Genomic DNA, 17,515 nt, shown 5'->3' with positions numbered 1-17,515 from the left:
TTATGAAAAATATTTTTTCGTAATTAAATGAAATTTGAAATTATTACAAACATAATGAATTTTGTTTTTTTTTGTTTTTAATTGAAACATTACTCATCTATGCAATGGTATTGTTAATATTCAGCTGAAACTATATTTTTGCTACAATTTTTTTTTTTAATTTGATACAAATATTTTGTGAACAACATGTCTCAGGTTTAATTTTATTTAATAACCATTCTTTTTTATAATTTTTTTATTATTTTTGTACTATATTGAATCAGTATAACATTTATTTTAAGTTTGTGTTATTAGCGCAAACGCTGGTTTGTATCTTGTAAATTGTTTAGTTAACCCTATTAAAAATTATTATAAATATACGATATTTAAAAAAAAAATATTTTCTTCGTCATTTTTATCAGACAAATCTTCCCAGATTTATCTGATTATAGAATAGAGAATTATTCATATTTTAAACAAAATTTTCTCAGCCGCTTAATTTTAATTCCAACGGTGTGCAAGAGAATTACGTTATATTCCGTTAGTCATATTCTTCGTTGTGTACTTGCAACTCCTTTTTAGTTTACTATTACTGAAGATTGTTATTAAAAATACTATTAAAACCGAGAAGTTACGTATTAAATTAAAAACGTTTAACCACTTAGAAATGAATTTGAACCAGCAAAATCATTTTTTTAAATTTTATTTATTTTGGAATATTGCTATTTTTTTTTTTAGCAATTTTTAATTCAATTTTTATTTTGTCTGTTCTCTAAATTTAGAAGAAAAGGGCATTAAAATAACCGTTTAATGATTATAATTTAGAAAAAACTATTTAAGTCTAACCATTTACAATGTTCAGACAAAATTTTGAATACTTAGTGAAATATTTTTTTTTAATTTAAAAAAAATTTCCTTTTTATAAATTTAAATAAAAAAAAAAAAAAAAATATGTAAGATATATATTGTACCTTACATATCACCAAACAATAAATAATTAATTTTTTCTTTAGCATAAATTTTAATTATATTATTGCAGAATATTTTATAAAAAAAAAAAGTTATATTATTTTTATAAATAAAAACAAAACACCGCTACTAAATCTAAAATAATATTGGTAGAATTCAACATAAAAATATTATGTGCAGATTTTAAAAAAAAATAATAATTTCATAAAATAAAAACTCATCTTAAAAATATTTATATATTATGTAAAAAAAAACAAAACAAAAAAAAACATTATTTACAAAAATTTTATAATTCAGATATGACAGTAATAAAAGTAATAAAAATATAATTTAAATTTTAGGAAAAATATGAATTATAATTAATGTTTTCTTTTTTTTCTATATTTTAACATAATTATTATTATTTGTTAGACATAAATTAATTATGAATTTTTGTTTAAATTAGTTGATATAATGTTATAAAAGAAAAAGTACACGTAGAATACAATTATAATATCAAAAAATGTACACGTTAATAAATTACTATTATAATAAATTTATTTGTACTAAATTCTTCATGTTACTGTTAGCATAATTACAATAAATATCTTATTTTTTAAAATCGTCTATCTTGTAGAGGCATTTAAAAACAAATTAGCTCCTCCCATATCATGGTATGTAAATTTTAACTCTTCCCATTTCTCTTAGAATGAATGTGATCGGTCAATTACTAAAAATCATTGACTAATAATCATATTCTTCTGTGTATTAGTATTTTTATTTATTTATTGGAGTTTAATTTAATTTTATCTTTTAGTATTAAGTTATATTTAAATGATCAAATCTTAATACTATTATAGACATCTTACTATTTTTATCCGCCGATCAAATTATAATATTTTGTAACTCTAACTAATAAACATCTTTATCTATCAAATAAAAAAAATATTATTCTGGTAGCGGTATATTTATTGGATAAATTTTCTTATTTTTATTGAATAAAAAAAATAATTTTTTATAAATTTCTTAAAATAATAAATAATTTCCAAAATAAATTATTATATTTATTTTTTACTTTTTTAATTATTTGCTGTTAATTTGTTCATTATTATAAAAAAAAATGTAATTATAGTTTTACAAAGTATAATTAATATTAAATGCAATCCGAATCAGAACAAATTTATTAATAAGTTATTAATTAATTTTCTAAAATAGTATTTTTCATTGTAGATTATCCACTTCAATTTTTTTTTACGATACTGAACGAACTCAAATTATCAATTTTAAACTAAAACTGAAATTAGTTTATAAATGAATTTAATCACAAAATTATTCAAAATTACATAAAATAAAATGTTTTAAAAAATAAAGAGTTTACAGATAAAATAATTATATTTTTCAATACTCTTCTTCAATTAAAAAAGAAACTTATTTTTCACAAAAACAAATGTTATCTTAAAAAATTATTAACATAATATATTAGCATAAAATATTTATTTCATTAAAAAATTTAACAAAGATGAATTTTGATTTGAGAAGAATATTCTAAAATTGAACTAATATATTTTTTTTACGTTTGGTTTTTTAATTTTTAAATTACATATCGTAAAAATTATATACGTGAATTATAAATTCTGATAATTTTTATTTACCATAAAATTATAATCACTAATTTTAAAACCGTCTTGCATTTATGTTATTCTAATCAAATAACAATAATTATGATAAATAAATTATAACATAGTATAATTTTTATTATGATGGTAATAAATATATTTAGATTATAATTAATCAAAATTTTTATCAGATTCTATTCTATTACTTTTTAACACAATGTAAAATAAAACAAGTAATAAGAAAAATAATTTTAAATATATACTAATATTAACAACGAATTACATAATTTACGTATTTTAAAAATCGTTTTTTATATCTTTCTATTTCTAATACCTCAATCTTAATTAACTTATTAAATTAATACTATTAATATTAGTAATAATAATAATAATAATAATAATTTATTAACGTAACAACAAAAGCAGCGGATTCATATCATTTATAATCTTTTTCTCTCTATACATTAAAATTTTTAAAACGCATAGAATTACGTATTATTCGATTATAATATCATAAATTATTATATTATTTATAATTTATTATAATTATATAATAATTATAATTATAACGTGTTTTTAATTATTCTTATATAATACATATATATTTATATATCGATATGATACATTTTTGTCCACTGAGTTTTACTTGTAACTACAAGTTCATTATTTTTTTGTTGTTTATTTTACTTAATAATAACTTAAATAACTTTTTTATTATCACTTTGATTTACTTAAAAAAAAGTTGTTTTATTACCACTTTTATTTACGTTTATATGCATATCTATATGTTCATATAAGTAGTAAAAGTATCTGTTATTTAATGTTCTGTAATAACACATAACAAATGTTCCATTTCTTCAGTAATATTATAACTACACTCATAATAATTACGAAAAAAAATTTATTAATTTATTTTTATTTTGTAATTCATTAAAAAATTACTGTTTTTTTTTTTTTAAATTGTTTATTACAAATTATAATCACGTTGTTTTTATACTAATGTATATGTTCCGATTTTTTTATTATTAGTTCGTTAATTCTTGTTCAAGTATTTTTATTTTCAATCACTTTTTTCTGTAACTTGCCTGTTATTTTAACTATTTATTATTTTTTCTCTTTTTTTTAATTACATGTTAATAAAATTTATTAACATATTTAATTTTAAATAAATTATTCATCTTAATATATATATATATGTGTGTGTGTGTAGTAAAAGCAAGTAAATAAATAATAATTTCACCGATTTAATTGAACTGGTTTTTAAGTTGATGTGTACATTAATTTTTATTTGAATGATCTTTATTTTAATCTATCCTTTATAAGGAATATCATATTTAGGAATCATCAAACAAATGTTTTTATAATTTTTTTCCAAAAATCTAATTTCTAATATAATTTTAAAAATATATTAATTAACAAAAAATAAAACCACATTACAAAAAAAACAACAACAAATTAAAAAAAAATATTTCATACAATTTTTGTATTATTTTATATATATATATATATATATTTCAAGATTTGATTGTTAGCAAAATAAAAATTTAAATAATAAAATAAATTTATTAAATAATACAAATATTAAAATTATGTTAACAGCTTCATACTGTTTAACATTTTGTGAATAATTAAAAAGAAAAAAATATGTTAAAATAACAATAGGCATGTTACTTTTATCAACGTTTAAAAGTCATATCTACACAAATATATTAAATTCGGTTCACACATCGACGTTCGGTGAGTCAGGTGAATCTTCTTCGACATCTACCGAAGGTGGACGTGAATCGGGGGTAGGTGATCGTGGCGGTGGAGGGTGGTAATAGGGTGCAGCAGTAGCCGGTGGCGGTGGAAGATGCGATGGTCCCGCCACACCGGGGTAAAGCCGATAGGCGAGTGGCTTCTGTAACGTGCTGACAGCTGCTGCTGCTACAGCGGCTTGTCTATAATATAAATCTGCAGTACTACCGCCTGCTCCTGGATATGGCCAACAACCATAAGGTGGACCGCCGTATAACCTTTGAAATGCGGCGTAATTCCCTGCTTCTGCTAATAATTCCAAACCAACTGCCGTTTGTCTCTTCCACTTAGTCCTGCACAAAAGAAAAAAAAATGTTTTAAACAACTGATTTTTTTAAAAATAAAACACAAAATATTTTAAATAAAAACAATAATAGTTTATATTTTCATGTACTTTTATATACAACTAGCAAACCCGACAAATCTTCACTGTTGCTAGATTTGAGTGTATATATATATATATATATATATATATATATATATATATATATATATATACTAAATGAACGTAATTAAAATGTTGATAAAACATTAAAAAACTGAACTTCACAAAATTTAACCTTTCACTTTATAAAAGTCAGATTGTAAATAAATCCAACTGTCAAAACAGCACTACCTATCGGATTTAATTCAAACTACTCTCTAAACATAGTAGTCGGTTCAAAATACCCCTAACTTTCTTTCTACGGGTCAGATCGAGGATTTCAATAGCTTTAAACCTTATCCTGACAGCACGGGCCATTTAGTAAAAACCCGCGCGTAAATCGGTTCAGTAGTATTTTAATCTATTGCGGATACACATACGAACATTGCCTGTTTTATATACATATAGAAAAAGAAAGTCTGTTTATTTATTTGTGTGTTTCGTAAATATTTCGACACCGGCGCCACCTAGCGGGTATAGTGTTTGCAAAAGTTTTTCTTTTCACGTAACTAATATATATTCGGAATATGAGCCAAATCGATCCATAAATACAATTTTTCTAAGTATCTCAACCCCCAGCGCCACCTAGCCGGTCCTTTTTTCATAAAAATATTTCTTTTCACGTAACTCATACATATTCAGAATATGAGCCAAATCGGACCACAAATACAATTTTTTGAAATATTTCGACCCCAGCGCCACCTAACGGGTCCAAACTAATTCAGAAAACTTTGCGGGCGTGCGCACAACTCACCAAAGTTTCATCGCAATCGAATGAATGGTATAGGAACGCGTACGGGACAAACATTCATATTTATATACATAGATTTTCTTGGAATATTATACTAATTTAAATTTTTTTTAACTTTAGAATTACATTTCTATGTTTTTATATAGACTAGCAGCTATCCATATGGTATAATCTGTTTGAGTTAATTATTATTGTTGTTGCCTAATAATTCCCTTGGCTAAGATTTATGAGAAAATAGCCAGTTCTTTTCCTGTTACATAAATTTTCTGTTATTTGATTATAAAAATTTAAAAAAATTTAATTTTAAAAAACTTTTTTAAAAATTAAGTGTAAATTATAATTTCCGATGTCCGTGTCGAATTGGTATTGTCTCTGCCTTTTATTCGGGAGTACCGGCTCAAATCCTGGTCAGGCATGCCATTTTTCATGATACAATTTCATGGCCTTTTTGCTAAAAACTCCTATTTTCATATTCCTACGTACAAGCTTCACTGTAAGCTTTTGGGGTGAATTAATTCACGAAGTCAAAAAAAAAAAATTAAATTATACTAAAATAAGCAATACGATAAAAATACTTTTCTTTCAGCGTCTGAGTGGATGGTTTACAAAGATTTTTTTAAATTGTATTTTTCTTTAAAAATTGAAGTAAGAAGTAACAATGCGGACAACGGTTCTGGTTTTTTTTTTTTTATTTAGTTATATAAAAAAAAGTTATTTCTTATAAAGATAAATTTTCTGAATAAAATTTCATCATAAATTGTATTTTATAGTTCAAAAATAAATTTTGATTATTTTTTCAAAATTATTTTCAGCTGCATACAATTATAATAATTAGTTATGGTTAATAATAACGGGGATAAAACATTAAAAGGAACTGTAAATTTTATAAATTTTAAGAGAATTATATTCTAATATAATAAAAATATCTAATGTAAACACCAAACGACTTTACGCCTATTAAATTATATATACACATTTTTCGATGCACTTCGTTTAAACTTATTTAATTTGAAAGTGAGATACGATTCTCCAATTTTGTAATAAAGTAGACAGTTACACAATTGCTGAAATATTAGGTTAGAGTAAAACTCCCTTAACTATTCTTTAAATAAATATGTCTTATATCTATATCTAATACTATGCTTTTCAAAAAATTATCATGTAACTATCAACAAAACGATACAGGAGAAGGTTACTAAAATTTATAGTGATATTTATTATCAAGTAGACTGAAACAAATGCATAAATAAAAATAATACGATTCTTAATTATAATTTTCAATTAATATTCACCAAATTTGATGTGGACACTACATGACTTACTTGTACGCCTATTAAATAACATATAAACACTTTTAAAAGCACATAAAAATTTGTTTCACTACTAATTTCTGATTTATTTTCATAATTTTTTTTTTATTGCAATTATTGATTATTATTTGTTGTAAATTATTTTTTTTACAATCAGAGGTTAATAATTATTAATAAATCAATATATTTAAATTAAAAAAAAAAAGTTAAAAAAAGGAGATGAAGTTTGATTCGAAGATCCAAATATTTCATTAATTAAAATTTTATTTGGCTATAACTCTGGAACCAATGAAAATGAGTGCTGCTTATGATATAGCGTTGAAAATCTCTCAATGAGGGCTTATTACTGTAGTTACAAAAAGTCCAAATTCCAAATTTTTTGAATTTTGGGCTTTTTAGGACACTTTTGGTCCATTCGATTGCAATCAAAACGGAGGGTGCACAACTTGATGTTACAACAGTTCTAAATCCAAAATTTAAACATTATACGTTTAATCGTTTTTGAGTTATGCGAGATACATACGTACTTACGTATCGACGTCATGCAGAAACTAGTCAAAGTGGATTCAAGTATGGTCAAAATGGATATTTCGGTTGAAATCTGAAGACCGAAATATTTCGCGATCACTTTACTTCGTACAAGAAAGTTAAAAATTATTAAAAAAAGTTGTTTTCAAAAGGATTTCACCGCAATTTAATAATTTCTTTCTTTTTTTTATTTAAAAAATGTTTTTATTTATTCTTTCTCACTATCATTCTCTCTGTCGCTCTTGCTCTCTCTCTCCGGTAACTAGAACAGTTACAATATCAATTACTGTCCTTCTTCTTTTGTTTTTAAACGATAAAATTAATTTTGTTGCTTATAAAAAAATGCCAAGGCTATGCGGGATTCGATCCTAAAACCCTAAATATTAGGTATAGATGCTACCGCTCAGTCACAGAGAACTGGAATTAACAATACATCTCTAATTGGATGATTAACTTGCAATTAATTATTATTTAAAGTGTATATCTATATCTGTATATATATTTATTAAAAGTGAAATTAGAATTTTTTTCTTTAAAAATCTACAGCTTTCCTGTTCGATTTTACATCTGTATGGCAATTTAAAACTTATTAACTCCGCAGGTTTTCTCTGAAACTTAGTAACACTCTTCTATTTTTTATTTACTTATATTAAATTATTAATTTTACTTTCCCGGCGATTGTAGCTAGAATATTAAAGTATGCCCAGGGGAAAGTACGGTGAACTGTGATCACGTCAAAAATGGAGTATCGGATTTTTTGTAAATTTTTACGTTTTATGAACCAATTAATTCAAATAAACCAGAAAAATTTATGTATGTATTTGTGTCGTACTGCTTTTGGCTTATTTCAGGATTGGTCAAACTGTATTTCTTCAAATTTAGCTCAAATATTTCTATATATGGGTCATTGATTATATTATTTTTTTCAAAATTCGTTAAGGTGGAGGGATATTACGAAAAAACCAATTTTGTTTTTCTTTTGAAGCTTTTTTGAGAAAACTGTATTAAAGTAAATTTGTTCCGATAATACGTAGACCCTTTTTTTTGGATAAATAATACAAAAATATATTTTTTCAAAAAATCAATCCGCACTTCTTAAAATTGAAATATATATTGTTTTTTGCCTTCGGTTTAAATAGTTTTCAAAAATTTTTTTGTACGTCATATATAGAACTATCAAGAAATGCCTGCAAGTTTTAAAAATTACAGATCCCGGACCTAAAATACAGAAACCTTTCTTTGAAAATTTTCTTTTTCTTATTTTAGTCTTTCTCGAACGGGGTATTAGATTTAGAAAAAGCTTTACTTAATAAAATTTGTTAAGCTTAACCTAAATATGAATATCTTTAGAAAAGTTTTTTAAAAATCTATTCTCCACCACCCATATATATATATATATATATATATATATATATATATACAATATTTTTTTTGTCTTTAACACTTCTTATTTTTATTTTTAGTAGCCGGGAAAGTCATTGAATACTTTTTTATTTAATAAATCTCGGATTAAATTAGATTCATAAAGCTTGATATTTCGTTAATTTACTGTTTAACATTAAATTTCAAATCTACGTTAAATCTTTAACTAATAATTGCTGTAATCTTACGGTGTCTACCTCTTGATGGATATAGTCGGGCTTTCCTTTCTCCATGTATTTGCTGTTATTATTGTATTTTTTCTGTATAATTTTCTAGTTTTTTGTTCCTTTTTTCATTATTCTATCTTCTTTTTAGTTGTTTTTTCCGTTTTTATTGAGTTTTTGTGCTTCCTTACAGTTTTTTTTTTTTTTTTTTTTTTTTCATTAACCTATATTTGATTGTAGGTAATTTATTCGTTTACCATGTTTTTTAGTTACGTTTAGTTTTGTTATATTACATCAATTAACGCTTACGATGTTTAATTTCTGTTTTATCGTTTTTCTAAGTTAAATTTCGTCTTTTATATTTATATTTTGTTTTTGGCTTACGATAAGCAAGGTCTGTTTAGTTAGAATAGCAACCGTCGAATTTTTTTTTGTTTATATCGATGTAAAAATTTTTTTTGTGTTTGGACTAAAGAAGAAATTTTTGGTACTTTTTCTTGTCATGTCGCATCTTAAGGGGTCGAAGAGTGCGGGCCTGCCTCCTGGAAATGATGAGCGTTCCTGTTGTGAGGTTTTTCCTGTGACGGATTTCGTTCACCCGGGGTGACGAGGGGCCATCGCAAGACGAAGACTGTGGTAGTGTAGGAGCTCCATCTGATAATAGCGGGACTGATAGCGCTGCAGAGGCCGAGGCTGAAGAATATCGGCGTATGAGGCGACCCGATTGGAGTCCAAACGAAGAGAGAGGAAGATGAAAAAATAAAAAGAATAAAAAAGATAAAAAAATGGCAACAAAGAGAAAAAAAATTTCTGTGATAATAAAAATATTTCTCAATTTTTTTTCTTAAATAAATTAAATTAAAAAATAATTTTTATCTTAAACGTAAATTATTTTTGCATATTACAACTATTTTGAATTAAAAAAATAACTCAGGGTTGTTTAATTTTCATTATCTATACGTCTTTTTTAATGTAAATTCGACGTATGATGTTTTATCATTATTTTACGCCCTTTAATTTCTAATATATTCTTAGATGAGACGGTTCAGATGATTTGACACCATCAAGTTGGAAGGATATGCAGTTTTTTGTCTTACTGCTGCCTTATTGTTTATGGTATGAATAAAATTATTTACCTTTAATTTCATTTGTCAGATATATAATTCTGTGCATTAATTCTTTACACCTTTTTATTATTAAAGCTAAAATGTCTTTAACAATATCCTTATTTTACGTAATATTATTATTACTTATTTTATGTTGCAATAATGATTAATAACGATAATGATAATAACTTTGTTGTAATTTAAACAAGTGACGTAAATTCTGTTTAAGTAATTAAAAGAAAAAAAATACTAATGTGCAAACGAGCAAACAAACAAACCAGTTCTTTGATGGTTAATTACATAGTGCGGTTAATTATCTGAACGGGAGTTTATTGTTTCTGGGAAGTTTTATTGTTCTTAAGTGTTAATTGTTTTTACGTAAGTTAAACTAATCGGCTATCTGACAAAGTAGGACAGATTGTATTAACGACACACAACCTAACCTCAAATACTTCTTATTATTTATAAGATTATAATTATAATTTTTGATATAAGGTTTGGTAGTTTTTTCTCTTTATCGGTAGAGGGAAGGTTATGTAGGTGGTGGAAAGAAGAGGCGGTTTTTCAGATCATTACGGTTTTGAAACACATTGATTACAGTCATTAAGTTCAATGCGGTCTGAAATAAATTACAGAAGTCAAACCGACAGTCTTTGCTATGTGTTGTATTAATAGGATATGAACCACAAACCTGGGAAATTTTGTGTCTGTTTACTCAGCTACTTTAATGGATCTTGACATGCTAAACCTTAATAAAATTATTTTTTTTTCCAGTGAAATGAAAAAGATTCAACCAACAGATTTAAAATTACTTACTTGGCGGAACTAACTGGACACGCATTTGATTCTCCCTTCAAATATTATGTAGCATGTGTATATGTATATATTATTTAACATTTGGACAATTTTAAATTACCTACAGTAATAATTTCTCTTCGTTTGTAGCTATTTATTAGTGGAGTTTTAAATATAATATATGATTATTAGTAATCATTATAGTTTTACACATTTAATTTTTATAAATTTCTTTCATTTATATTTATTTAATTAATATTGCCCTAATTTGAATAAAATTAATTTTAAGAAAAATTATAAATTCAGATACAAAAATTATATAGATAAATTGAGATATAAGAAGTATTGGTTAAAACATAAAAATGAAATTTTCAATTGAAAAAAGTCAAAAAAATTGGAAAGAAAGAAGTCAATTTAAAAAACAAATAAATAAATAAAATTAAGATCCCTAAATACTAAAACGTTTTTGATTTTTTTCAGAATTAATTTTTTTTAGTAAAAACGTCATATTACATAGAAGAAAAAGCTGACAAAAATTGCTATACTTTCCTAGCATTGGTTATTTATTCTTATTTTGTGGGAAATTAATGATACAAGGAACAACACTAAAAAAGTAAAAAAAATCGATATATTTTAATTCTTTCTGTTCCTCAAAGGTAAAAATTTACCTAAGTTTTTTTTAGGGGTGGGGGTGAATTATGTTGAAATTGAGTTGCGTTTTTAATTTCAGTTCCTTCGTGTCGATCTTGTTAAAGACTCGACGTGGATGTGTTTTGTTTTAGAGTTTATTTTCTAGTAGTACACCGATGGGAATATCAGATGTTGTATTCGCATCGATGGCATCCTGTCTGAGGCAAGAACAAAGCTGAGAGATGCCTTTTTCCGAGGTTTTGAAGATGGCCTCCCGTAAAGCCCATAAGGGCTATGTACGGAGGGGGTAGCGTAACAACCGAAACAGCCACATGGAGGATGTCGTCCTCTACGGGGTCAGGATGTTCACGCATAGAACCACATTTTTCAAAACAGAAATTTGTTTCCTAATTTTCTAAAAATTATATAAATAAACATTCTTTTTTTTTTGCAAAAAAAAATTATTTATGAACAAGTATGACGTTATGGTCTGCATTACTTTGTGGATTAAACTTTTATTTGATAATTTGCCTACAATATAAACTTTCTTTCTCATTTCAATATATGATATTTATATTAATTCTACATGAAACTCTATTGATAATTCCATCTTCAATTCTATATAAAAAAAGAAATCAAAACACATTCTATCAAGCTTTGATTCGATAATTTTCCTAGTACATGAATTTTCTTTTATATTTCAATGTAAGAAATTTTTCTACGTACAACTAACTCTATGTCTAAATATATTCATGTCGAGCTAATGGTTTTTGCAACTATTTATATACTAGATCTCAACGAATGAATAGTGATGAACAAAATGTATCATTTTTAAATAGTGTTTCATATCTTACTGAATTCATCCTGTAGAATTCGTTGTAGGATAAAAACAATATGTCTCGTACTAAAATGGGATCCTTATAGAAAAACTGGAATCGACCAAGTAACCCACATCGTTACTTGATAGTAACACATATAACTTTAACCTTATTTGATCGTTCTAACTTTATTCGATTCTTTATTTAAAACGTTGGCTTTAATTATTTCACCTAGATATTTAAATTTATTCACTTTTTAACCTTTCTATATTCGAATTTTAAAGTCTTTCGAGCATTTTTAATATTTTTCATAAATTTAGTTTTTTGAAAATAAAACCTGTTTTTTAGGGTAACATTTTTAAAAGATTTAATATTGAATTTCTACAGCTTTTATATCCGGGGGAAAAATTGCCAAATCATCTGTAAAGACCAAGATATATAATTATATATATATTTTATGTGTAATAAAAATTATTATAATATTTATTTCGGTATAAACATAATTGATGATAGTTATTACCTACCAAGGAAATATATAATAATAATATTTGTCTTTTTTTTAACGGATAAGTTATATTTTGTGTTATTTTAGATAAATGCAATAAATTTTAAGATAGACGTGAGGTCTTCATATCTTTTATGAACCAGAATGAAAAACGGTTCGGTCAAATCATGAAAGATGACTATGCCGTTGATGATGGTGTGGTAGATGATGATGACGGACACAAGAGACAAATCTAACAGTTTTCGAACTATAGAGTCATTTATCAGGATAATTACTTATTGGTATGGCGAATGATGGTAGTTGGACGGGGGGGGGGGGAATGCGTTAAAAAGAAGATGTCTTATAATTTGACAGGTATATTGTCATCTAAAAGATTGCTTGAATTCCATGGACTCTTCTTCATCCATGTTATCCCAATCGACGTGTGCTGTATCACGGGTTGAGAACAATGATAGAGGCTCTTTCCATTGTATCATAGTAGGTAATGGATGTTTTTGCTTGAAGGACTTAAACTGTAATTATTTACCTTAAAGTCTATCCTTCTAGCTTGGACAAAACACACGCGTCCAATCGAGGAACGTGCCACCTTCGTTAAACTTCTACCGTGACCTGTTGTGTGTTACCGATCGTTGACATTTAATACTGTCTATAACACTAGTTAATCTTATCTATTTTAATAATAACTTATAATACTGTACTATATAACTGGACTTTGCTAAAAGAATTATGGTTTTTTTCCTTCTAATATTTTGGGTAAAAAAATTATAAATGTATAGTAAAAAAAAATAGTTGTATAATATATAAAATATCATGTATATATGAATCTGATGGATGATTTTGCAGTTTTAAAGTACATTTTTTACTGTAATTTTTGCGTTATTTTTTAAAACCGTTACAAAAAATTTATAGTTCAATTGTATATATATATATATATATATATATATATATATTATTTATTATTCTATTATGTAAACAGCCATTAATCATATAATGAAAGGGGTAAATAAATAAATAATCGGTCCAACATTTTTCTAAATATTTCTCAATGCTAATTTTTAACCATACAAACAACTGAGATTCAGTACATTTTATATACATGTATAGAGTTGACTTCATAAAATTCCTAACAAAAACTGTAAATTAAAAAAGTTTTTCTACGCGTATATTATAACGTTTGAATTACCCAGCAGGAACCTGTTTTATAACTAAGCTCCTTACCGAACAGATATTCATTTTAATACATGTGTTCAACCAATCAAAAGCCTACTCTATTCAACCACTGACCAGTCAGAAAAGGGTATTGTTTAATGTAATTTGAAAGTACAACAATAGTTAACTAAGTTTCTATATTACGCTGTTTATCCTTTTGTTAACCGTGTTAGATTGTAAGGAAGAAATGTCTTTAACTCCGATCGATATTAAAGAAAAGGCAGAACTTATACTAATATAACCTATTGCAAAAGAAATCAAAAATATTTATGAAAAATCATACGATGAGTTCATGAATTCCAAAAACAATGTATTCTATCATTGATTTAAATTAATAATTCCAACATTTTTTTTTAGGAAAAATACGGTATGCGATTCTCTTTAATGGCCATTAATGAACTCCAACAATGTTTACAACGCTTGTCAAGGCTCGTGACGTAACTTCGCACTCGTGCAACAATGTGTATCATTATAGGTTCGTTGTATAATTTATTATTTTATTGTACTTCCTTCTGCAGCTTAATACTTTTTCCAACATTCATTAATATTTTTGTAAATCTTCCTGAAAATAATTCTTAGAAGACTACTTCAGGTATATTGTTACGTTGTCGTTGGCGTCGTTTGCGTCCTTATATTTATTTCCTTTTAGAGTTAATTTCATCATTTAGTATCAAGTTTTCTTGAATAAAAATTAATCGACTCGTTAGAAACATTATTTTAAAATAACGTATTAATAAAAATACAATGCAGTTTTAGATAAATTGTTTCATTTTTAATATGATATTTTATGAATTAATTTCTTTTTATCATACATTAAATGATAACATTTTTTTTTTCGGTAGAAGAATGGCCAATATATACATATATTATATTATTATCAAAATTAATAAGAGCTACAGAAATTGTTATGCCTCTTAGTAAATATGCCACTTTATTTTAAATTTAATTATTAATAGTCATATATGTTTTAGTAGTTAATGAGGTGCGCCAACCTATTTTTAGTGATATATGACAAGTGGGCGGTGGGACACGCAAGCGAGTGGTGTATGGTACCGCGCTTATTACACTCACGTTTTTAGGTTAGCTCTAGGAGCTAGTTAGGACACTGGTCGCTAAATGTTTTCGAGGCTCAGTAGCCGTTTGTGGCACAGACATTCGGTCTTATGCTTTAGAGCGACCGAAGGGGTTGATGGCGGGAAAAATGCCAAGCAAACCAAACATGTTAAATAATGTATTTTTCAAGAAAAATTGTTAATTTAATTCCTGTAACTTTTAAAGAAAAGTTGTCAAATTTTACATTAATCTATTAGTTAGTATCAAATCTGGAACTAAGGATTACAAAGAAATTGTTTAAATCACTTGCTTAGAGTGTATGCTTTTGTGATAGTGAATCATGGTCAAAAGGAAAAATGGAAAAGAGAAACCTTTGAAATGCGGTGTAATAAGAGGGTCGATAAAATTGGAAATGAGGTAATGAGGAACAAAGGAGAGGAGTAAAGGTTAACAACAAAACTGTTACGCTTTCCTGCCATTGGTTATTTATTCTTATATAGTGGAAAAAGTTACCTAAGATTTAATTTTTGGAGTGGAGGTAAATTTTTATTGTATGAAAAGTGTAAAATTATCATTATATGTTTAAAGAAACCAAAAAAATTAAAAAAAATATTTTTTTCCTTCTCCACCTTCGAAATCACTTTTCAAGAAATCTTTTTGATTTTTCTTTTATTATAATAAATGGAAGAAACTAAAAATAAATTCAACAGAAAAATGTTCAACCAACAAAAGTTTCCTATTTCTTTTTTTTTTTTTTACTGTGGGAAATTTTAAAAAATGAAAAAAATCGATATTTTTACATTTTTGCCGGCTCCCCTATCCACAATATTGCTCCCAAAATATTTTGTTTTTTGGGTCACATGCATTACTACTATGCTTAGGATGAAATAATAAAAAATTCGGTTAAAAAATATTCAATAAATAAAAAAGGTAGATTTTTAGAAAAGCGGGAGAATTTGAAGGCATTTTTCTTTTTAATGGTAAGATAAGCATGTACGCATGTACTTATCTTAATATAAACTGGGATTGTGTGCAAATTTTGAGAAAATTGACCCCAAAAGAAGTATGTACCCCCACCATCTTGAAATATTCATCTCAAAATTGTACCAACAAATTGTCCCATATACGCGAATTTCTGTACAGAATTTCATCAAAATCGGTTTAGCCAATCAAAAGTTACTAAGCTTAAAATGTACGTACTACGAATATTATTTCGGTTTGTTTTGTTTTTTTTTTGTAGTCCATAAGTCATGGAAAAGTCGAGAAAAAAAATCCATATTTCACTTTCTCAGTTATTATTATTTCTTTCTTGCCGCATAGCTCTAGATTAATGATGTCAGGAAAGTAAAAATCTGTGACAGAATCATTTAAAAAGACATACTAGGTTTTTTGGATCATGTGTTTGAATAAATCCAGGTTTAGTTAATTTGTTGATGGAGGGAGAAGTAGAAGATGAAATTGTTCTAAGAGGAAAACAAAGATGTCCAGAAACAGATAATTGAGGTAAAATAATTTTACGTTAAAAGGAACACAAGAAACTGAAAGCGATAAAAAATAGTATTATGATTATAATTTTGTGTCGTAAATTTAAATTAAATAGATGTTATTTATCTAAAACGAACTCTGCTTTCCTTTTATAAACGTATCCATCTACTTTGTAGATAAATACACGCCTTTATATGATAATACATTAACGTTAAAAGTTTAAGATTGTAAAAAAAGGTGTTGAAATGGTAATGTAAAAGACTTAAGGATCCATCTAAAGCGTATGATAAAGATTTACATGATAGAGCGTTTTGTATTTTTTAATAGATGATCTAAATCGCTGTAGAAAAATATTTCTTGTCACAAAGACACCGCATCTTACTCCATTTCACGGTGATTTTAAGTTTCGATTACTTTTCTGGACCTTCATCGTAAGAAAACAAACGAGTGCGTCCAATTATCCGCTGTATTTCTTGCCACGTTCTACGCGCCAGCCAACAATTAAAAACTCTCTTCGGTGCCACGTCATCAATCCGTGACCGATTCATTGTCCTTATGATAGGCAGTCTACATCACTGTTGCTGTGTTGTACCTTCTCTTCTTTCTCTAACCGAACCTGGCGACACTTTAATCGTTTCCACGCTGTTGTAACACGTTATTTTGATTACCGCAATCAATACCTTCAGATTTTTTTTTATAGCCTCATGTTTTATGTTGACTGTTTTTAAAATAATTTTTCATCACAAAAAAGTATATTATTTAAAAATAACTTATATTTAATGAAACGTTCTTTTTATGGTTCATTTACATTAGTTTTAAAGAGATATCATCATTTAGATTTTTCTAATGAAACAAGTATCTTATTGTGGTTTTTTTATGTATAAATTAATAAAAAAGATTTTTTGATACTACTTTTCCAATAATTAAAACATAAAACTGAGTTACGTTCAAAAACTGTTTACAAAAATTGTATTT

At 26.0% G+C, this 17,515-nt stretch overlaps 1 protein-coding gene across 1 annotated transcript in view; it reads right to left on the bottom strand.

The window, feature by feature from the left end:
- Nucleotides 1-4,080: 4,080 nt before the first annotated feature.
- The window catches only part of LOC142327606 (homeobox protein B-H1-like), a 213,558-nt gene continuing 200,123 nt past the window's right edge, over nucleotides 4,081-17,515 (bottom strand). The window contains exon 3 of the mRNA XM_075370804.1: nucleotides 4,081-4,633. Coding sequence (XP_075226919.1) covers nucleotides 4,264-4,633 — 370 coding nt within the window. The 3' untranslated portion in view covers nucleotides 4,081-4,263. The remainder of the gene's footprint in view (nucleotides 4,634-17,515) is intronic.

This window comes from Lycorma delicatula, chromosome 7 (assembly GCF_047948215.1).
Source record: "Lycorma delicatula isolate Av1 chromosome 7, ASM4794821v1, whole genome shotgun sequence".
Taxonomy (NCBI): domain Eukaryota; kingdom Metazoa; phylum Arthropoda; class Insecta; order Hemiptera; family Fulgoridae; genus Lycorma; species Lycorma delicatula.
Note: the sequence above shows the minus strand (reverse complement) of the source record. Positions and strands in the feature narration are given on the sequence as shown.